General features: G+C 41.5%; 4 protein-coding genes and 2 non-coding genes across 7 annotated transcripts; 4 read left to right on the top strand and 2 right to left on the bottom strand.

Moving 5' to 3' along the window:
- Positions 1–45: 45 nt before the first annotated feature.
- On the top strand, positions 46–2,022 carry LOC145710270 (uncharacterized). The gene is made up of 7 exons (XM_081787991.1): positions 46–208; positions 254–420; positions 465–706; positions 755–976; positions 1,025–1,241; positions 1,287–1,622; positions 1,729–2,022. Exons 1-7 carry the CDS (start codon positions 108–110, stop codon positions 1,944–1,946), a joined length of 1,503 nt encoding a protein of 500 aa, XP_081644117.1. The 5' UTR covers positions 46–107; the 3' UTR covers positions 1,947–2,022.
- A 60-nt stretch (positions 2,023–2,082) lies between these two features.
- LOC145707411 (ATP-dependent RNA helicase SrmB-like) lies at positions 2,083–3,963 on the bottom strand. The gene is made up of 4 exons (XM_081784934.1): positions 3,840–3,963; positions 3,025–3,771; positions 2,407–2,981; positions 2,083–2,340 (listed from the first exon to the last, which is right to left on the bottom strand). The coding sequence occupies exons 1-4, from the start codon at positions 3,943–3,945 to the stop codon at positions 2,083–2,085; spliced, it is 1,686 nt and encodes a 561-aa protein (XP_081641060.1). The 5' UTR covers positions 3,946–3,963.
- A 118-nt stretch (positions 3,964–4,081) lies between these two features.
- On the top strand, positions 4,082–4,194 carry LOC145710680 (U5 spliceosomal RNA). Its single transcript, XR_014135064.1, has one exon. It is a non-coding gene; the product is annotated as a U5 spliceosomal RNA (small nuclear RNA).
- An 819-nt stretch (positions 4,195–5,013) lies between these two features.
- Positions 5,014–5,126, bottom strand: LOC145710682 (U5 spliceosomal RNA). The gene has a single exon (XR_014135066.1). It is a non-coding gene; the product is annotated as a U5 spliceosomal RNA (small nuclear RNA).
- A 4,905-nt stretch (positions 5,127–10,031) lies between these two features.
- Positions 10,032–11,285, top strand: LOC145710272 (uncharacterized). Of its 2 annotated transcripts, XM_081787993.1 has the most exons (6): positions 10,032–10,339; positions 10,384–10,625; positions 10,674–10,820; positions 10,889–11,016; positions 11,069–11,137; positions 11,185–11,285. In XM_081787993.1, exons 1-5 carry the CDS (start codon positions 10,060–10,062, stop codon positions 11,100–11,102), a joined length of 831 nt encoding a protein of 276 aa, XP_081644119.1. In that variant the 5' UTR covers positions 10,032–10,059; the 3' UTR covers positions 11,103–11,137; positions 11,185–11,285. The 2 variants fall into 2 exon arrangements, 1 of the variants encoding a protein (XP_081644119.1); XR_014135027.1 differs by having other exon boundaries at positions 10,889–11,137; positions 11,185–11,261.
- Positions 11,286–14,510: 3,225 nt separating this feature from the next.
- Positions 14,511–18,856, top strand: LOC145707405 (protein gooseberry-like; the record flags this gene model as incomplete). The annotated part of the gene is made up of 3 exons (XM_081784927.1): positions 14,511–14,777; positions 18,187–18,431; positions 18,479–18,856. Coding segments are annotated over 3 exons (696 nt in total), but the record flags the coding sequence as incomplete, so codon positions are not given.
- Between the last annotated feature and the right edge of the window lie 2,754 nt (positions 18,857–21,610).

The raw sequence follows: 21,610 nt of genomic DNA, 5'->3' as shown, positions 1-21,610 counted from the left end.
GTCCGCCCTATCCGATCAGATCGCTGCCCAATAAACCGGCGATTCGACTGCCCTTCGCCAAAAAGTAACGGAAAAGTTTCAGACTGAAATCGAGAAACAGTTTTACAATGTTGAGTTTTCTTAAAAAAGAGCAGCAAAGTGGTAGACTTCCGATCTCGCCCAGGCAGAAGTCAGTACCACCGAAGAGAGCAACACCGAGTCAAGAATCGTAAGTAACAGTTGCAGATTCGAGCCCTTTCACTTAAGAAAATAGGGCTGATGATTTGGATCTTCCGAAACCAAAGTCGAGAAAAATGAGTGAGCCGGAGACGGGGAGCAATCTTCTTTCAAAGGTCTCCAAGGCCGTTTCCTCTTACTGCCCCTCACCTGGAATTAGAATGAGAAAGAATAAGAGGTTCGGAGCCCGAAGCGATTTGAAAGGTATTCTGAAAATTATAAAACATTTACTTATCCATCTTTTTTAGAAGAGGTTTCCTGGCGAACAAGCAGCCCGAAGGCGACTAAAAGCGGTCTCGTGACAAAGCGTTCTACTCGCAATCCGAGAACGCCGATGATGAGTATGAGCAAGAAAACCTTGACTAAGGAAGACTACAAGCAGCTCATTGAAATGCACTCGAGAACTTTGAAAGAGACGAGCTCGGCGCCGACCTTGAGCTTTGTCGATTTGACGGAGGATGATGCTCCTTCTTTCAAAAGAATCATGACGGTAAGATAAAACTGCATTCTCCCGGTCGAGATAAACAAAAACATTCAGCCGACTCCAGCGCAGCGAGTTTCAACACGATTGAAAATCATCGAAGAGAAAGAAAGCAGAGCATCCTTGGCTCAGGGCTTGAAGCCAAAGGGCTCGCCATCTAGCTCACAAGAAGAAGCGTTCCTGACGCAGGAGAAATTGTTCTACGAGATACAGGACCGAGAAACCGGCGAGGAAGTGGCTAGGCTGGAGAAAGAGCTTGAAAACATTCGACTCAAGAGGGTACGAATTTCATCCCTTTTCTGAGCCTTTATTTTATCATCATTTTAGGCAGCAAAACTAGCATCTCGCGAGAAAACTGAGGCACCACTGATAGACGCCATTTGTGCCAAGTACTTGTTTACTAAAGCTCCCGCGCCAAAGATTCCAGAACTGGATGAGGATCAACTGGCGCTTGTCGATTCTGTTTGGTCGAGAGGACGAGATAAAATTGTGGCAGAAATCGCCGGCGAAGAATGCAAGAAGAGTGATCTCCTGACACTTAGAGGTAGAAAAAATTTTAGATCAAAGTTTAACTGAAGTTCATTTTTAGGCAGGCAGTGGTTGAATGATTTGGTGATCAACTGTTACTTCAACCTGATAATGCAACGCGCAGAAGCAGATAAAGAGCTCCCGCGAGTCTTTTGCTTCAAGACATTCTTCTACCCGAAAGTCAAGCAGAACGGGCACAAGGGCGTGAAACGCTGGACGAAAAAGGTCGACATATTCGCAATGGATAGGCTGCTCTTTCCGATCCATCTCGGGGTTCATTGGACGATCGCGGCTGCTCTGATGAAGGAAAAGAAGGTGATCTATCTGGACTCCATGGGTGCCTCGAATGAAGAGTGCAGAGAACTCATTCTTGAGTATCTAAGAGTCGAGCACGAAGGTAATTTTATATAAAGGATATCTTGTTGAAAAACCAACATTTTTTCCGGGCAAACTTCCTTCAAATATGAATCGTATTATTTGATGCAAAATTAACCTCCATCTAGTGAAAAGGGGCTCAGAGCTCTCGCCGGACTGGGCAACCGAATCCTGGTCTCACCAAGTGCCGCAGCAAGACAACAGCAGCGATTGCGGAGTCTTCACCTGCAAGTTCGGCGACTACCTTTCCCGCGGCTTGAATGAGTTCAACTTCAAAGCCGAGAACATGCAGACGATGCGAAAAGCAATCCTCGTCGAAATCGCCAACAAACAACTGCTATTCTAAGAAAGAACCTGCCCTTAGTCCATTATAAAATTCATTAATCCCACTGCCCTTTCCTTTAGCTAGAATAAAGCAAGTACTCATACAAACACACAGCAAGAGATAGTGTCTTGAAGACTCTCTTTCTCTGATCTTTTTCTCAACTTTTAGCAGTGTATTTTCTTTCTTGCACAATTTTCGCATGCTGGTCAAAATTAAAATTTGGATCAAGTTCCGAAATCTTCGAATGTCTTCTGACAGCTTCTTCAATGAGTTTCACTCTTTGTAAATTTTCTCGCTCTTTCGAATCTACAGCGTATGTAATAACACTGGAGACAAACGACTGGCCCAATCTTCCTGTGCGACCGATTCTGTTCAAGTAGTCAGCGGCGGAATAGGGTGGGCAGAAGTTGATGATCTAAATTTGTAGGATTGAGCATATTTTAAAAAATGGAGGTTGTTGGTTGACTAGAAGTCAGCTTACCTGTTCTAAAGCAGAGAAGTCAATTCCGCGGCTGATTTTGTCCGTTCCAATCAAAACAGATATCTTCCCGCTTTCAAAATCATCGATAGCCATTCTAACTTCACGCGAGTTCATCCCCTTTCGAATCGTTTGAAATCCATCATCTTCGTACATCTTCAGCAGCCTCTCGACAAAAACCGCTTCTTTGTATCGATTAACGTAGATGATCGTTCGTTTTCCGCTCTTGAGGCGTTTGATGATGTCCAAAGAGCGTTCTTCTGGCTTGAGACGGCGGAATTTTTGTGGAATATGAAGAGGGATTCGATTTGCTAGGTCTGTCTCCAGGTTGATCCTGTTTCCAAGTGACTCTCGCACCAAGGGCCACTGCGTTTCCGAGAAGTGAAATGGCGCGAGGAGTATTTTTTGTCCTTCAAGAGAGAGGAGCTGCGACGACTTTGCAAAGTTCTGACTTGAGAACACTTCGTCCGCCTCGTCGAAAACCAACAAGTCGCGACGTATTGTTCCAGCGTCGATCGAGTGCAAAGTTCTGATCATAATAGGCACGACTTCTGTGAGAGAGACAACTTCGGAAGGATCTAAAGGTTGTTAAACAGACCTAGAAAGAATCAGTCTTGTTACCAATGCCTAGCTGTTGAATGAGTTCTTCTGCCAATTCGCGAATCTGCAGTGCCAAATGATTTTGCGTCGTGATAATCAGCGCAGTCGACCCTTTTTCCAACCAGCTGTGAAGGACTGGCAAGATATAGGCCAATGTCTTCCCACTTCCGGTTTCCGATATGCCAACAATGTCTGCTTCCGGGAAATTGAAGAATGTTTCGAGGACCTCTTTTTGTATATTGGACATTTTTACAAAGTTCAGATTGGCCAAGCTATTCTTGAGGTCATCTGATAGTTCTGTCGAAGCAAAAGAGCTGGAAGAAAGCGAACGATTTGATTCTACAGCGTTGAAGTTGATCTCAGGACGACGAGTCTTTGTCGAGTCAGTAACTGAGGACGAGAAAGTGTCAGAAAAGAGACGGATCTTCGTGAATGTCTGGTACCGTTCGTTGCTCTGGAGATTGAAGTTGCTCGCGTTGCCAGTTCCGGAGCAAGTGATCAGCGGAGCCGAGTCCGTCCCAGGAATTGAAACAACTTCAAGAGGGCGGCGCAGGGACGAGCGTATTTGCTTCTTGTACGCGTCAAAGTTGGAAACTACAGGCTGGAAGGGGTCCTTTTCTCGCTCGATGTGAGCGCGTTTTTCGTCGGTGTCCATTCGGTCCCAGGAACTTTGATCAGCGCGCACTTGATGAATCTTCCTCAGAAAACGTTTCGGCATGGCGCCGGGCATTTTAGTTTGAAAACGGGCTTTGTCAGCTTCGTATTTTGCTGAAGACTAATTTTAGAATATAATCTTTGATAGACAAATTAATTTCTACCTGTATTAATTCAATTACCTTTGTCAATCGGCCTTTGGGTATCTGGCTTCTCATATTTAAAAGATCTTCCAAAGTGCGCATTCCCAACATTCAGAAATCTCTTACCGCTAAAACTTCTGATCATTTTCCTTCTCTTTCTCAATTTCTTTCGATTCTCATTGGCTGAAAAATAGCGCCGCGCTCTGTGCGTCGCTCCACGAAAAGACCATAATGCGGCGCTCAACTCGACGGCTCGGGATTCTAGTTGGACAACTAATCATTAGCTCTGGTCTCTCTTCAAAACGTATAATTCTTTCGCCTTTTACTAAAGAATTCCGTGGAGAGGGACACTCTTATGAGTATCTGAATTTTTCTGAAGCTCCACACGGAGCAGTAAACCCAAACCAAACCGAAACTGATAACTGTAACTCTCAGCCGAGCCAAATTTCAAGAGCTGGGGCTCTGGTCAGATTTTTATAAGGAACACTTCATGTTTCATTCATAAGTATGACAGTTCATTATCTCACTATTACTGAATAAATACCACATCAAAATCATCCTCTACTTCCAACAACCTTTCGACATCCAACCGTATAAAAAAGAAAGAGACGAGACATTTTTGATTTCGAGAATTTGAGACTTTATTCGATTCTTGAGTTGTTTTTGTAAGAGACTGGTTTTTCCATCTTTTTGTGTGTTCCAAGTGTTGGATCATTTAGGTCTTGAACTTGTGGGAGTTGTTAGGCTGAATGTGTTGATTTCCAACCGTTGAGCTTGTTTTCGTCGTTGTTGCCGATACTGGTCGAGTGAGACGTAGATTACGCTCTTTTCAGAGCGTAACACTTTCGACGAAACACTTCTCGGGCTTATTATTAGACATACTTTGCCTTTAAAATTTGAAGTGAGTTCTCAAAAATGCAATCAGCAGCAGTTCTTACCTATTTGTTCGTGTGCGCCGGACTCGGAAAATCCGAAGACTGACTGCTCTTCGGAAAAAAGGCCTGACATCGACAACAATTCTAGAGATCCCAATAATGGTTCTCAAAGAATGATTGATGCGGAGATGATTGTTTTGCACATGATAATTATCAATATACCAAGCAATCAAAGTAGATAATTTCATGAGCAAATAATCAGTTCTAAAAAGAAGATTGAGCGCGAGCAAGAGCTGTCACTCGAAATCGTTGTTCTTTTTCGGTTTGGTTTGGGTTTACTGCTCCGTGTGGAGCTTCAGAAAAATTCAGATACTCATAAGAGTGTCCCTCTCCACGGAATTCTTTAGTAAAAGGCGAAAGAATTATACGTTCTGAAGAGAGACCAGAGCTAAATCAAACCGGTTCGAGAAAATATACAGCCAATTTGGCTACATTTCGCGTTATGATTTCCGCGATCTTGCATTTCGCAAATTGAAAAATATAGACGACTATGCAGGTGCTCGATTTTATCTTCAAAATCGCTCTCACCCTTCGCAACAAATTTTCGATCAATGATCACCACTGAAAACGCTAATACTTTCCTTCTCTACCTCAAAATGCAACCAAACTACAGTCAACCGCTTGAAAGAAAAGAAAGACGCAATACATTTTTTTAGTTTTGAGTATTTGGATTTTATTCGATTCTGGAGTTGTTTCGTAAGTGACTGGTCTTTTTCGCTTGCTCTCTGGCGAGAATCTTCCTTTTCCAAAGGCCCGCGCTCTTTCGCAGAGCAAAAGACGAGTCTTCACTTTGAGACCATCGTTGCCGATGCTTCTTCAATTTGCTTCTCCTCCGTCCTTTTGGAAGATTGGAGGTAGAAGTCGAACTCACTAAAAATAAAAAAAAAGTCTCAAAAATCACGCATTTAGCAGCAATTCTCACCTATTTTTCAATGCCATTCGGACTCGGATAAATCCGAAGACTGATCACTCTTCGTAAAAAAGGCCTGACATCGACAACAATTCTAGAGAACTGCGGTCGATATTTTCGATTTGCGAAAAGAGCATCCATGGAAGCAGAAAGCAAAAAAAAGTCAAGGAAAAAACAAATTTAGTCAGGAGAGCCATTTAGTCAGGTCTGTCTAACTGGCTCCCTGACTAAATGGCTCTCCTGACTAAATGGCCCCTAATTTATATAACTTAATAATTAGACTCTGATTCATTGAATTCTGTTACCAAGTAGGGTTTACCAAATCTAACTGGTATTTCCTTCTGAAATTATCTTTAAAAATGATTTCGGCAGTAATTTCAACATTTTCGAACCAATTTCCTCACACTAAAATTGAACACAAAATTATGAGATAATAAATGTGAAAAACCGTTTTATATATTTTTTTATAATCAGCACTATTTTAACATTTAGCACTATAAAAACATTAAGACGGAAAAAAAATATTTTTAAAAAGCAATAGCGCGAAAAGCGCTTCGACATAATTTGGACATTTATTTGGAAATGAAAATAAGTGCGCGAAAAGCGCAAACGCCTTATTTGGATATAATTGCACCTGCTTGAAATTGAAAAATTTGAAAAATTTGATAGCAGAGAATTCTTTCCAAGAGATGGAAGTAACCCTAACCCTAACCCTAACCCCAACCCTAACCGACCACCACCCCAGAGCGTAATTAAACGTTTCTGTTGAATTAACTTTATTCTGTTGATATGACAAACTTGCAGTAAAGAATATTATTCTTACTAGAAATATATTTTTTGAGAAAACTGAAAAGTTCTTGTTTCAAGGAACGAGTATGCTCAGGTGAAAGAGCATCCTCGATTACGTATGCTGACTCAATCCGGTGGGGGGCTGAAAACGGAAATTTTCGAAAAAATGGGGTCGAAATCTCGAAAATGGTGGTTCTTATGACGCCAGTTTTGGGTACTTTTACTTTCCCGTTTTAAAAGGTCAATAGCTCATTTTGTAGCTCAGAGCCTGTGCTTTGCTGCAATGTATAGATGAGCCGGTCAGTATAAGCCAAAAATTATTCTCAGGACCTGAGAAGGTTGGGTACTTTTTCGCGATAAGCATGTCCCTTTCTTCTTTGATTTTGGCTAATTTTGTTCTATGTCAGGGCTGGCTGAATAAAGATTGTTATTATTGCCACTTATTGCCACTCTCTGCCGGAGGACCTCCCGGAGGACCCTTTTCCTGGGGGGGTACTGAATAGCGCCGCCTTGCGCCGCCTAGCGCCGCCTTGCGCCGCCTTGCGCCGCCCTGCGCCGCCCGGTTGGGTACAAACCGGGTCTTGTCTGACCAAATCCTGGCGAAAATTAGTGTTCTGAACAAGAGCGAGAGTTGGGCCCCGCCAACCCAATGAGTTCTCTACCAGAAAATGCGCGCGTAAGGGCCTCTGGCCCGTCGCGTGCTTAATAAATTGATGATTTTATGCCAAAATCTGGAGATAATTTAGACTCCCGCTACTGACACCCTTAATTATAAGTGTTCTTATTTATGGTTGCTAGACTATTTGAATATACGAGAATAAAAGTTCTGATAAGAAAACACAAAAAAGCCTAAGCCTTGAATTGCGGCTCCGGACTCCGGCCGTGTTAAATTCCTTTGTTTGATATTTTCTAACCCTCTTCCCGACCAAATTTGGTAAGGAAAGAAAGTCTCTTTGACGAACTGTAGTTTAATTAAGGTAGTTTAATTTCCAAATGATTACATTGACCAAGTTCAAGTGATCATCTTTCATTTATGGACTGTCATTTGTCATATTAAGAATGTACAGTAGTTGTGATATCAACCGTCCTTAGTTAACTATTTTGTATTTCAATCTTAATCGACGTCTCCTGCGCGAGCCCTATCACCCGCGAGGATCAAAAGTGTCTCACTACTATATTTGATCGCAAACAGCTGAAACTAACCGGATACGCAGCCGCAGATAAAAAATCAAACTTTACACGAGGCGCCATCAATCGACGATTTTTTCTATTTAACCATCAAGCATTCACTATCACATACATTCGAGTTTTCGGCTCCTCCCTGAAAACAGCAGAGAGCCCAAATAGCCCTTTTCCAATGCCAGTTTCAAACCGCAAAAAGGTCAAAGAGACCCGAGAGACCCTTCAGAAGTACATCGAGAGCTTCAAACGGTTCCAGGCAGACTATCCGTACTGTCGGATCGACCAGATCCTGAAGCCCATGGGCGGTCACTCGTTCAGGCTCCTGGACGAGCGGCTGCTTATGGTGATCCCCCAGATCAACCGCGTTACTTCAATCCTCCGAACGAGATTTTTGGTAAGAATTAAGGCCAGTTTCCACCCCACTTATCCTTAATTTTAGAGCTTCGAAATGAAGCAGTACCCCTCCTGCAGGGAAAATCACAACACCGCCTGGGAAGCCCGCCGCCTCCGCGACAGTGTCATCAACACTATCAAGGGCATGAGAAGCAACGTCGCCGCCGTCAAGATTCTACCTAGCCTCAAGCAGCGACTCGAACAATAGAACTTTTTACTGTGCTAAATCATTCATGTGCTTTCACCTTAATTTCAGTCACTTCACTGCCTTTATCTCTTTACAGTCACACATGCATTTCTTTATTACACGCCTGTAACTACTATCAACTTTCAACGCGCCGGCGTGATTCAATACTCGGCCCAAAAACTACTAACTGTAGCTTCTGATGCTTCATTTCAACAAGCAGAAACTATTCAAAACGCCTGTTTCTCTCTACTACCTTAGTACGCTGTTTCTCTTGGATAGATAAATATCGACTTGTGTTTCACTATTCTAGCTTGCTTATTATTACTGTTAAAGATAAACGACTCTGATTGAATAAAATGAACGGGCTTGGCTTCCCCTTCGGCTCGGCTTCGCCCTGACTCTTATTGAATAATATGAAGGGGCGTGGCCTCCCCTTCGGGTCGGCTTCGCCCTGACTCTGATTGAATAAAATAAACGGGCATGGCCTACCCTTCAGTTGGTCTTCCAGTAAGGGGGTCCTCCGGGAGGTCCTCCGGCAGAAAGCGACCGAAATTTGCCAAATGTGGCAATAGGTGGCCAAGCAAGGCTATTTATTTATTTTTTTTTATATTGGTCTTCCAGCAGTTGGTCTTCCATGAAAAGGGTCCTCCGGGAGGTCCTCCGGCAGAGAGTGGCAATAAGTGGCAATAATAACAATCTTTATTCAGCCAGCCCTGACATAGAACAAAATTAGCCAAAATCAAAGAAGAAAGGGACATGCTTATCGCGAAAAAGTACCCAACCTTCTCAGGTCCTGAGAATAATTTTTGGCTTATACTGACCGGCTCATCTATACATTGCAGCAAAGCACAGGCTCTGAGCTACAAAATGAGCTATTGACCTTTTAAAACGGGAAAGTAAAAGTACCCAAAACTGGCGTCATAAGAACCACCATTTTCGAGATTTCGACCCCATTTTTTCGAAAATTTCCGTTTTCAGCCCCCCACCGGATTGAGTCAGCATACGTAATCGAGGATGCTCTTTCACCTGAGCATACTCGTTCCTTGAAACAAGAACTTTTCAGTTTTCTCAAAAAATATATTTCTAGTGTTAAAGGAATAATTTTCTAGGCATGGTTGTTATCAAGTATGCTGATATTAAAGATTCTTTCGAAAAAGATTTGATATATTGGTATAAGAATAGATCTACTCGTAAATTCAGGGTGACCCTCCGAATCCCTGGGCACCCTCCGAATCCCTGGGTTTTTCGCGAAAGTCCAGGGATTCGGAGGGTGATGTTCTAGAAAACCCCTACAAATGATCAAAAAACATCTTTTATTTATCATTTTTCAAAATATATCAAAAATTTAAGCATTTTACAAGAAAGCTTGTATGTCATGTTTGATAAAACACTAACCCTAAAAGAAGGAAATCGAATAGAAGCAAAAAGTAGTTTCCAACCGACATTTTTATCATAATAATTATGAGACCATATTAATGAAGATTTTGAGGCTTTAATTTTAAGCATTACTTCATTTGAATTCAATCAATAGTGTATGCTCACAAATATTGCATCTATGCATAAAGATAAGTTCGCTAAAGTTGTTTTGCTTTCAACCCTAACCAATTATTAGAAAAAACTAATCAATGAATCTGATGTAAAATAGCTAAAAGACATTTCTAGAACATTTTGGATTTGACCCTCCGAATCCCTGGATTTTCGATTTTGCCCAGGGATTGGGAGGGTACCCGTAAATTCACGCCAAAAATAAAAGGAATTATCAAGGAAGAGCTCTGAAACATTCCGATTTTTTATCATCACTAAGATATATTGAATTTGAGCTTTGAAACGAAATTAAAATATTTCCTGACGGAAACGTACGCAATGCGGCATCAGGAGATTAATTGGCCATCCCGCCAGACATCTCAATTGAGACATGCTCTGGACACTTTGTGTAAAGGGAATGATGCCACGATATCGAGCCTCGTGGTGACGGATATGCAAAATAGGGCTGATGATATGGATCTTCCGAAACTAAAGTCGAGACAAATGAGTGAGCCGGAGACGGGGAGCAATCTTCTTTCAGAGGTCTCCGAGGCCGTTTCCTCTGACTGCCCCTCACCTGGAAAGAATAAGAGGTTCGGAGCCCGAAGCGATTTGAAAGGTATTCTGAAAATTATAAAACATTTACTTATCCATCGTTTTTAGAAGAGGTCTCCTGGCGAACAAGCAGCCCGACGGCGACGAAAAGCGGTCTCGTGACAAAGCGTTCTACTCGCAATCCGAGAACGCCGATGATGAGTATGAGCAAGAAAACCTTGACTAAAGAAGACTACAAGCAGCTCATTGAAATGCACTCGAGAACTTTGAAAGAGACGAGCTCGGCGCCGACCTTGAGCTTTGTCGATTTGACGGAGGATGATGCTCCTTCTTTCAAAAGAATCATGACGGTAAGATAAAACTGCATTCTTCCGATCGAGATAAGCAAAAAAATTCAGCCGACTCCAGCGCAGCGAGTTCCATCTAGCTCACAAGAAGAAGCGTTCCTGACGCAGGAGAAATTGTTCTACGAGATACAGGACCGAGAAACCGGCGAGGAAGTGGCTAGGCTGGAGAAAGCGATTGAAAACATTCGACTCAAGAGGGTAAGAATTTTCATCCCTTTTCTGAGCCTTTATTTTATGATAAAATAAAATTTTTATCATCATTTTAGGCAGCAAAACTAGCATCGCGCGAGAAAACTGAGGCACCACTGATAGACGCCATTTGTGCCAAGTACTCGTTTACTAAAGCTCCCGCGCCAAAGATTCCAGAGCTGGATGAGCTCCTACCCAAAACAAGGTACTCAGATTCTCTAGAATCGAAGTTGTTTTCAGACCAATTTGAATTTCAGCCATTCACTTTCTAGCCACCTGAAGAGTGGGTAGGACGTATTTTGGGTCCGAAAAATCAAGATTACCAGGTAAGAAACTGCAAAAAGCGGCAAAAACCAGCGTAAAAATATTTCAGGCACCTCCCTTATTGTTTCAACTTCCTGTCCAATTGCTATTCTAGTGATTGGGCGACAAAAAACCAAGATTCTTTCTTCACAAAAAGTCTTCCAGTGAGAGCAAGTTCTCTTGCTCTCATCAAATACTTCAATAAACAATTTTTTAAAACAAAAACTATCGAAATGATGAAACTCAGTTAATGACTGTAGTTTCATCTGAATGTGTCAGTTTCTTCTGTTCGAAAATGCGGTGCAGGAGTTGGTAGTTTTGCTTCAGTAGCTTAGTCGTTGTTGATTTCATTTGAGTCGGTTTCGAGACGCAGGCTGGATAGGTCTTTTCTGGAGCGGGCAAAATCTAGAGAGCAAAACTCTTGTGCCGGTCGTCATTTTCGATTCGGAGAAAGAGCTTATAAGCCCGCGCCCCGTGATTTTTTCTTCATTTTCAAACTTGGGAAGAGTTTTGTGCATTATTTCTCAGAGATAGATTTTTAAAAGATACTGTTTTGCATATAAAATTTTCGCAAGTAAAACTACTTTTTTGTAGACAATAGGAGAGAATCATGCCACGAGGACTGTCTGATGACATCAAAAAGCTCATTGCGGAGAAGTATGAAAATACCGATCCGACAATGAAGCAGAAAGAGTTGATGACCTGGGCTACTGATGAGTTCGAAAGGCCGATTTCGCTCCATAACGTGAGAAACATCATCAAGATAACAAAGAGGAATCAGGAACGTACTGCAAAGATGAATATTTTACTCTTTACATTCAATATTATAAGACGACAACTTTGGAGTAGAAAAAAAGCGCGACAATCCCGAGCAAACCGAGTTCGAAGATTTTCTTGCCCTGCAATGTAAAGTCACTTTTAATGCTAAGAGATGCAAGTTTAACAAGGATGACGTTATTCGACTAGCAGAGAACTCACTTCAACAACCATTTTTCAGTAAGTGCAGAAATGCAAAGTGTAGTGTAAATTATTTGAATTCAATTCAAATAACATTTAGATCGAAAAAACGTCTCCAAGATCAATGACAACTGGTTCAGAGTCTTCCGCAAGCGTTATGGGTTGGTTCAGAAAAAATTAAAATATTTTTAGAGTTTTTGTTTTTTCTAAAATTAATCTCTGAATCTACAATAAGCTTTCCTAAAGGATGTCGAACAAGATTTCCTTTTCAATGTGGTGTTGAATTGAATATGGCGACTGTGATAATGATTCAAGAGACTCCTGGAGATGGCCGGGCCGAATTCCGATGTCGCCCAAAAGTTTTGACTCCATTCTCTTGGGAGCATATTGAGCGAAATTACATCTTCAACTGGGTTAACCCAAGGACGAACGGCTGCAAGGATCCATTGCGAATTATGGAGGCTCCTCCACTTCAGGTAAATCAATTTATATGAGAATTAGATTTTAAAGAGATAAAATAATAATTCAAGGTTTATCGACTTCCTGGTGAAACTCAGGCTCCAAACTACGACAGTATCCAAACAGAGGATCAAGAGAATCGCAATAACGTGGTAAGAATTGACCGTGTTAAAGATGCTTACTTTGCACAAATCATTCGACGCCGCTGATGGAACCTCTTTTCCAATAATTTTCCCTGTGAAATAGAAATAAAATAGTTACTGATATGATTTTTTTGTTATTGCATTTATAAAAGTTGTTGATGTAGAGTTCAGTTGCTTTCTGAATTGCGGGTTGGTTGTGCGCTGTGCAGGGATAGCGTGCTTTAATCTAATTAACCGGCGGTGGGTCAAGGTGTCAAAATCCACACGGTGCCTCCACCAAAGTACTTTGACGCCGGCGCAAAACTAACAAGTCTATACATCGTGCGCCGCTTCCTTTGATCTTTATATAACCCAATTACAAGGGTCTATAAAGCAAGGAGCAGTTTTGCTATTTCTTGAGAACTCGGTCGCAAACAGCGCCTCCCAGCGGCGAGCTGTCCTCGTTTGTCAAACTTGATTTGATTTGGTTAACGTCAAATGTATATCTAATTGGCGGGACGCTACTCTGACTCGCGAGAAGTCAAATAAATTAATATTGAAAATAAAAATTTTCCTCGAAGGAGAAGCCTGAAACGTAACTCTTCAAATAGCACCGAGGAAAAGGCGAAAAAAAATTCGATGCGCGTTGGGATTATGGAAAGTTAATTAGCCCGAATGAGCGAAAAAGAAAAGAAACGAAACAACGCTAGAATTCTAATCCGCAACTTTAACCGTCGAAAAAGGGCAGTTCAACTAAAACTGCAGTCAATTGTAAAAGTGCTGTATCCTACAGTAGAAAATCTACTGCTCTTATAAGAAGAAAGTTCTATTGATCGACTTTTGTTGCAAAAACTTGAGTTTTTAATTGTTAAATTCAAGCCATGAAAATCTTCCTGAGAGAAAATTTTCAAAAGAGGTTGCTAATTTACTTTGTCGAAGTTTCTTAATTATTGAAAGAAGCGATGGAAACGCACGAATTTCTGGTGTTGACGATTGGTACAGTGTCATTTTCGTCGTTGGCTGCGGACTTCCGGTCTGGTTGGATACCCTAATTGGTTTTTGAAAGGTCGCCTAGCTCGGTGGTGGTCCGTTGGTGGCAGCAACGAGTGGGGTGTGGTGGTGCTACGCTTCTGGTGGTGTAGACGAGGCGGCGCCTGCTCCACCATTGACGCCTGTCCGTCTACCCTCCGCGGCTCAGCTCAACACTTTTACTTTTCGCGCTTTTCGTAAATCCGCTCGAATTAATTCAATCAGCTAATTCTGTTTGATTCATCCGATCTTACAATTACAGAGAGAAACTAACGCAAACTTCGTTCATCAACATCCAATTAATTAACACGAAAACACCAAAGGTGAGAGTCACAATCATCATCAATAAAACAAAACAAAAAGAAAAGAGAGAGAAAGAGAGTTAACGCTAACTATTGATGCTTAGACATCACCATTTCGGCGCTGGTCGATAACGCAGTTCCGAGTGCGCCTGTTCTCGCCAAGGAGACAATGACGAACTCGGACGTGGGCCCAGTTCAAGCTCAGAACTCCACCTCCTCCGTCGCCTTTGGAGACACTCCCTGGATCGGGGACGCGCACAACCAGGCGCTGCACGCTCATGTTGCCGAAATCGAGACACCGCCACTAGAAGAGCAAACTTCTTCAGGAAACGGGCAAGACAAAAAATAATAAGTGACAAAAGCCGAAAGTGACCTTTCGAAACTTGGAGAGTCCGCTTTTCAACGAGCGCGACATAACGCAACATTTGCAAATGACATTATAAATCCATTTTTCTTTCCGATCTCGAGTCAGTAGTAGCTAGAAATCTAACTTTCCACGACGCGCGAGCATGTCTTGACCGTTCTTATCAGATTCCAAGTCTGCTTCTCCGCCAAAAACAGAGTCGCGGGACAGCGGCAAAGAATCGCCCAACTACACGTCTTCTGTCGGCAACGCAAACGAGCGCTGTTTCTCGTACCCTTATCCGACCCCGGCCAGACGTAGACATCGAACCTCATTCACTCAGGATCAACTAAACCTGCTCGAAAGTGCCTTCGCCAAGACGCAATATCCAGATATCTACTACAGAGAAGAACTGGCGTCAAGAACGAAGCTCACCGAAGCTAGAATTCAGGTAAACACCGGCAGTATTGTGTAAATTGTTCGATTAGTTCATGCCTAATTAGAGCTTACGTAATCTGTTTATGTACCAGCTAAATCAAAGCTTCAACTTAGCCAAGCATAAAATCCGTTCCGAACTCTACTAGCTATATAGAGCTATTTTTATTCTCGTTTTTACGTAAAAAGATTGTTTGTAAAGTAAGGGCTTGAAAAGTGGATCTTTCTCGTCAGAAATAACTTGGTTAATTACATGCTCACATTGAAATTTGACAATTGAATTTTGACAATCTGCTTTCTGAAAAATAGAATTTTTTAAATTCTATCACCCGCGCCAATTCAATTTTAATCTACTCAATCAGAACTTTGTGCTGGAGAAGTCCTCTTGCATAACTCACTTACACCTTACCCCCACTTTCTTATCATCAACAAAGAAGCTCGGCTGCTAACTGGCTAAGATCTGAATAAATGTATATGGGTTGAAGAATACTTTCATCTATATAAAAAGGCATTTTCGATCGAGCCCTTTTCTGGATATTTACATTAATAGTAGCTTTTTTTATCTCTTTATTAATTAATAGCAACCTATTTATTAACCCGTTTCGAGTAATTTTACGAATAATAATTAGTAAATATCAGCTGGGGAAGAAAGTGAAAGTACAAATAAATTTCTCGGTCAATAAATTTTTTTTTTTAATAATTTTTTTTTATGTTAAAAAAGGTGATCAAAAAGGCTTCTGAGAAAATAATTTTATTCCAAAGATTATTTTCTTTTAGGAACACTGATTAGAATAATTGAATTTGGGTGATTTTGTTCAATATGACTTTTTCTTTTATTAGTGAAAACTTAGGTAGGTACATGATAAAAGTGGGTATTTAAAAGGTATAAGTATCGTTAGTAAATCGGATTTTAACGGTGGCCGGTCTCGGGCGCGAGTGACAGATCATCGACTGGCGAAATTCGTATTTTCGTAAAACAGCAGCTGCCTGATTTCATTAACTCAACGGGGTTTGATTTTGGAATAGGATTGATACCGTGGGATCAAAGTACGCCATCGCGCGGCTTTCAGTCTCTTTCGAACTGGCCCGACGCAGTGGACGCCAAACACAGGTGCTATTTGTACACCAAATCAACACCAGCACCACCGCCCGCCTTTTTACCCAAACACCGTAATTATACCGAGCCGTGACAAATCAAACGCGTACTAATCAACCACCACCAAAAAAACTTTCCAAACAATGAACGAGCCCCCAATTTCATTTCTTTTCTTCTTTCGACTTTACTCACCTTCTTTTGAAACGTTTATTTTTTTAACTCTGGGGCTTTTCTTTTACCTCTAACCTGGGCTCGGAAACCTGTGTAGAAAACCTGAGTCAGGATCTGAAAGATCTAAAATGAAAAGCCGCGTAGCGGCTTTTAAAATCGAAGCCGCAAAGCGGCTTCGCCAGAATTTTTCAACTTATTGAAATAATAAGTTGGCGAAGCCGCTTCGCGGCTTCGTTTAAAGAGCGTTCATTATAGATCTTTCAGACCCTGACTCAGGTTTTCTACACAGGTTGCCGAGCCCAGCCTCTAACTCCCTTCAGAATTTTTCAGATTTTATAATAAGGGCCAACAAAATGTTTTGCACAAATCAACGAGCTAATAGTTTAATTATAATTTGATGTATAAAAAGAAAATCGTTTATTTGTTTCTTTTTTTACAGATGTTTTAAAATATTTGTTTTAAAAAGCGGAGCTATTTTTATAAATTATTACGGGCGTAAGACTTGCTCATTGGCTGCGGTGTAAATTTTAGAGGGCGTAGTCCTGCACCTCGCGGTGGTGGTGTTGATGGCGAAGGGAAAAACATTAATCACTTTTGTCACGAGATGGCGAGTCAGCAGGTGCGCCTGGGCTCGCCAATTTATTTTCCCCGACGAAGTGTGAAATTCGCGTTTCCGGTTTGTCCGAAGGCTCCAGCGCCGCTAGTCCTGTTGAAAGCAAATTGCCTAGTCACGGCATTTTTGCCTCGCTCAGAATTAAAGATACTTTTTAAATGACTGTAACACTTAGAGGAGTCTTCCATTTTCGAGACCCTCGAAGTAGTCAAAAGTATTCAACGAGAATTTTATTGTTTTTTTTTCTCAAATAAATTATATACTAAGGAAATAGTTATGGACCATAACTTATGGTTCAAATCCGCGTCAATCCTCAAATATGGTATTTTGTCCATACTCTGGGCTCGGCAACCTGAGTAGAAAACCTGAGTCAGGGTCTGAAAGAGCAAAGATGAAAAGCCGCGTAGCGGCTTTTTAAGAAACGAAGCCGCGAAGCGGCTTCGCAAAATATTTTTCCATCTTATATTTAAATTCTGGCGAAGCCGCTTTGCGGCTTCATTTCTAAAAAAGCCGCTACGCGGCTTTTCATCTTTGCTCTTTCAGACACTGACTCAGGTTTTCTACTCAGGTTGCCGAGCCCAGTATGGACCATACTAGCGCAGTGACACCCTTATTTTTACTCGGGATAATAAAGTTTCAATCCTTATCAAAATTCTTTCCAATCCTTATTGCCTAGTATAAGGGCGTCAAACCAATAAAAATTACTAGTTGTTAATTATAAAACGTATTGAATTGTTGAGGGAGGAAAAAGTTTTGTTGAGCATTTAATAAACATAATTAGTAAGCTGACATCTGAGTTTGAAACATATATAAAGAACTAGGAGCCAAAACAACTCGTTTCCTGAAGATTAAAACAAACGTCTAAATTGAATTTGTTTTGTCAACGGGGTTGATATCCGTTCTGTTGCGAAACTGTTTGGAACGTGACTAAAATGCCCTCTCATTAGATTATTAATATTTACGGAAAGGATGGCGCAGCGCTGGTATTTTCGCATTTCGCCCCGATCGGAAGTGAAGAAGGAGACGCATTTATTTTCGAGATTTTACGTGATATTTGTAGCGCTGGGGTAATTAGGTTTTCTGCTTTGTTTCCGCTTTAGCGAAAAGCATCCACTTCCCAACGGCAAAGTTCCAAAATAATAAAGTCACGTGCGTCCCCTTTGATCCCGACTTCCGGTCCTGCTAGCTGAATTTTCTCACCTAAGCAGAACCGCAGAAAAGAGCTAAGCAGCGTTAAATGCGAAACTGTGAAATCGAGATGCGGCACCTTCTAGGTGAATTTTCAAAAATTCAAAATAATTCTTGCGGTCCATTTTCCAACACTTTCTATTTTCTTCTTTCCAAAGACAACTGACAAATCTTTCTTCACAAATAATTGTTAGAAATTAGAAAATAAAAAATTCAAATTTAAAATTTATAAAATAAATATTTTTTTTTAATTCTTTATTTTTTTTAATAACTTTTAATAACATAAAAAATAACTTATTATCGAAGCAATGTTAATTATTTCCCTTTATTTTGATTGATTGATAAGTCTATTTTCAGGTTTGGTTCCAGAACCGCCGCGCCAAATTCCGCAAAGTACAGCGCCAAATGATGGCCGTTTCGCTCAACACATCTTCAAGCCCACTGGGTGCGCACAGTGCCACCGCCAGACCACAGATACCGACATCATTTCCTCAAGGTTTTCCAGCGATGCCCTCGCTACCCGGATATCCAGCGCCGACAAGTTACCCTTATTATCCGCTGGGAAACTCGGCCATGAGCTCTGGTGATTTACCCCCGCCAAAGTAAGTCCCTGAACGAGTGATTGATGAATTCTAACTGCATATTCTAGCGCTAGCGAAGGAGCGGCTTACGATTGGTCAGCATACGCTCGGAGCCAGCTCTCACTCCCCACACCGCCCGGTTCCGCGGCTGGGAACACGCCCGCGGCTCAAAACCCTCTTCTCCAATTCGCTGGCCTCCAAGGACTCGACCCAGCGAAATGGGGCGCCAGTGGCGAGCTAAAATGGCACTAGACGTTCTCTTAGATGTTCTCAATTCAATTACTGTCAATTCTCTTCCTTTCTGTATGTCACACAAAAAACTTGCCAAGATCAAGCAAAACTGTCCTTTCCCGACCCTACAACAAAACTCGAACAATTTTTAAATCAAATACATTTTTTTTGTCAAAGCAGTTTTCCTGCATTCCTCGCTGTACATTAGTCTAATAAAATATTTTCATCGCAAAACAAATTGTCTATTTATTGGGTTTAGAAACAGCATGAATCAAACTTTCTTGTCCTCAAGGGCTTTAAACCCTAGAATTTTCGGGGTGGTGTCTGGAACCGACAAAAAATTTCGACAAATTTTGTGTGGGCGGCTACTCGGCTGCTGATTGGCCGGTATGCCAAATCCAGGCTTCTGATTGGTTGGAAATTTCCACGCAAAATTTGTCGAAATTTTTTTGTCGGTTCCAGACACCTTCCCGAATTTTCGGTGTTAAGATTAGCGTTTTCATTAGTAGAGAGTACTATATTTACAAATAGAATACTTCTACTGTAGCAAGTATTGAGCAAAGTAGCCGTAAGAAAAAAAAATGCTCACTCAGGTGGCGTTTGTCTTTGGAAATCAAATTATTTGTCAAAGAAAGTCAGAAAGCCAAACACAGACGACACCTTGTGTCCTTTCTGGCGCTGTTTTGGCGTAAACACACAAGTGTGAGGAGAATGGAGGAGCATGTGCATAGAGTAGAAGGGTCAAGCGAAGCATAATAAATGTCGAATGACCTGTATGTGTAACTGGCTATTTGCTCGCGCCGGCTAATGCTTAGCCCTTCTGTTGGGGCACCTGGCACCACCAAATCCAACACCCCAGCAATCAGCGCGTGAATACCACAAATCAATACATGTAATTCGAAAACCCGACGATGAGGAAGATTTTACTGGCAAAATAAGCTCTCTAGAATTATCCAAGTTCTTCTCACTTGAATTTTTGAAGAAATGATGATTCAACCTTGGTCATTGTGTATAATGGCATTTTCAGCAGTTTTCGCGACCTTTTCTAAGCATATTGGAAGTGATTGCTTCCTTCGTGGATATTCACTTTTCACATTTGCTTCTCTATTTTGGTCAGTTGCGAGTCAGCTGCGAGGAATTTTGAATTTCAGATCTTTACGATTTTGAGTTTCTACCTGGTGCTGAATTTGGATCTGAATTAGAATTGACTTGGCGGTTGAAATTCGCCTCGCCTAATTATTGCGCTACCTAAACATGAACTGCCTTCGCTACTAGAATTCTAGAGCTCCTTCCGAAATTGTCGATCATGCATCTGCAACCTATCTCCAAGATTGTCATTCAACCTTCGCCATTTGTGCCCAAGATTGGCAATTTTAAAATGTAGGAAACTGAAAATTGACGACTTCAAAATCAATTTCCGAACAGAGTTGCAAATTTTGTGACCTAGCTGAGCTGAGCTACACCTCAGCTCAGCTCAGCAATTTTGAGGTGAGGGTCAGCTCAGCTCAATTTTAATGAAGAAAGCTAGCTCAGCTCAGCTCAGCTCAATGGTTTTCGAAGAGAGCCAGCTCAGCTAGCTCAATTTTAACCTCAGCTCAGCTAGCTCAGCTCAGCTCAGTTGTTTTTAAATGGGGCCAGTTCAGCTCAGCTCAGCTCAATCTCAACCTCAGCTCAGCTAGCTCAGCTCAGAAAAAATTTGCAACTCTGTTTCCGAAGGTACGGCGATAATTTGGACCCAATTGATAGTTTTTATTGAATAGAAAAGATTGGCTTGAGCATTAGTGTCGTCGAATTGATGATTTTCGATGCGAGTAATCTAATGTGGCGTTGATCAGTTCAGAGCGGAGTGGAACCTTTGGCGACCTTTGCGCGACATAATCGATTATCTTAATTAATATTACTGACTTGGCGCCAAGGGAAGTCTTCGCAGTCGGACATCCGGTCCGCTGGTTCGCCTCCAAAAATAGAAAGGAAATGCGCCGCCGAGGAAAATGGCAAAAAGCAAATGGACAAACAGGTGCACGCGATTGTGGTTGCACTTCCGTCAAAATCGCCCAACCCGGATAATATTTTTAGCCAATTTTCGCGAAATGCGCGGCCCAAAGCTGCACCTGCTACTTTGTCGCGGCTCAAGCCAGTTTGAGGAATAATAATGTGCCAGAAAAGTTAGCTTAGCAGATTACGGTTGATTATTTGCCATCATTCGAACACCAAAATCTTCATCATCGTCAGTAGATGCTCATTTATTCATGTTTTTGTTAGCTGAGAAACAGGGTGAGAAACACTTCTAGTAATCGTTCTAGGTAATTTATCTGTTTCCCACTTTGTTTTTCTTTGAAAAAAAGGAAGTGAGAAAGACAGGGGTTTCTAGAGATATTCGAAATTGTTGGAGATCATTATTTTTTGTCATAAACGCCGTCAAGTTTCTTGTATCTCTAGAAACTCAAGTCTTTCTCACTTGCTTCTTTTTCAATCAAAAACGAAGTGGGAAACAAATAATTGCTCTAGAACGCAATTACGAGTGTTTCCCACCTTGTTTCTCACATGTTAACATTTCCATAAAAATTTATGGACGGGGGCGATTTTAGTACAAATCCGATTTTAGTACAAATCCGACTTTAGTACAAATATTTTTTTTGTACCATTGTCGGATTTGTACTAAAGTCGGATTTGCGGTACTAAAATCATCGCCGTCAAATTTATGAACGACACCTCAGCGCGTCTTGAAAGTATGATAGGGCCTTTAAAACGTTTATGCTATTATAGATGGGCATATATGTATATCTGGTTAGCTTTTGTCAGCGGCGGTACTTCCGGCGAATGACGGCTTCGTCCAAACAAGTAAACAGCGCGTCCGCAGCGCATTGCTTGTGCAGCGCATTCTCGTCCAAGCCGTAATTATGCAAATCAAGAGCCAAACTTGACAATTGGATAAATTTCCCCTTATCAGACCGGAGATCAGGAGTCTA

This window comes from Oikopleura dioica, chromosome XSR (genome assembly GCF_907165135.1).
Source record: "Oikopleura dioica chromosome XSR, OKI2018_I68_1.0, whole genome shotgun sequence".
Classification (NCBI taxonomy): Eukaryota; Metazoa; Chordata; class Appendicularia; order Copelata; family Oikopleuridae; genus Oikopleura; species Oikopleura dioica.
Note: the sequence above shows the minus strand (reverse complement) of the source record. Positions and strands in the feature narration are given on the sequence as shown.

What these genes read in the sequence shown, in the direction of transcription:
- LOC145707411 (XM_081784934.1), bottom strand. Translation starts at nt 3,945, where the DNA reads ATGATCAGAAGTTTTAGCGGTAAGAGATTTCTGAATGTTGGGAATGCG. An exon ending in CATTCAACAGCTAGGCATTG is followed by an intron (nt 2,982 to 3,024) that starts GTAACAAGACTG and finishes AACAACCTTTAG; the next exon opens with ATCCTTCCGAAGTTGTCTCT. An exon ending in ACTTCTCTGCTTTAGAACAG is followed by an intron (nt 2,341 to 2,406) that starts GTAAGCTGACTT and finishes CTACAAATTTAG; the next exon opens with ATCATCAACTTCTGCCCACC.
- LOC145710272 (XM_081787993.1), top strand. Translation starts at nt 10,060, where the DNA reads ATGCGGCATCAGGAGATTAATTGGCCATCCCGCCAGACATCTCAATTG. An exon ending in AGCCCGAAGCGATTTGAAAG is followed by an intron (nt 10,340 to 10,383) that starts GTATTCTGAAAA and finishes CATCGTTTTTAG; the next exon opens with AAGAGGTCTCCTGGCGAACA. An exon ending in GAGCTCCTACCCAAAACAAG is followed by an intron (nt 11,017 to 11,068) that starts GTACTCAGATTC and finishes TTTGAATTTCAG; the next exon opens with CCATTCACTTTCTAGCCACC.
- LOC145710270 (XM_081787991.1), top strand. Translation starts at nt 108, where the DNA reads ATGTTGAGTTTTCTTAAAAAAGAGCAGCAAAGTGGTAGACTTCCGATC. An exon ending in GCAACACCGAGTCAAGAATC is followed by an intron (nt 209 to 253) that starts GTAAGTAACAGT and finishes TTAAGAAAATAG; the next exon opens with GGCTGATGATTTGGATCTTC. An exon ending in AAAACATTCGACTCAAGAGG is followed by an intron (nt 977 to 1,024) that starts GTACGAATTTCA and finishes TCATCATTTTAG; the next exon opens with GCAGCAAAACTAGCATCTCG.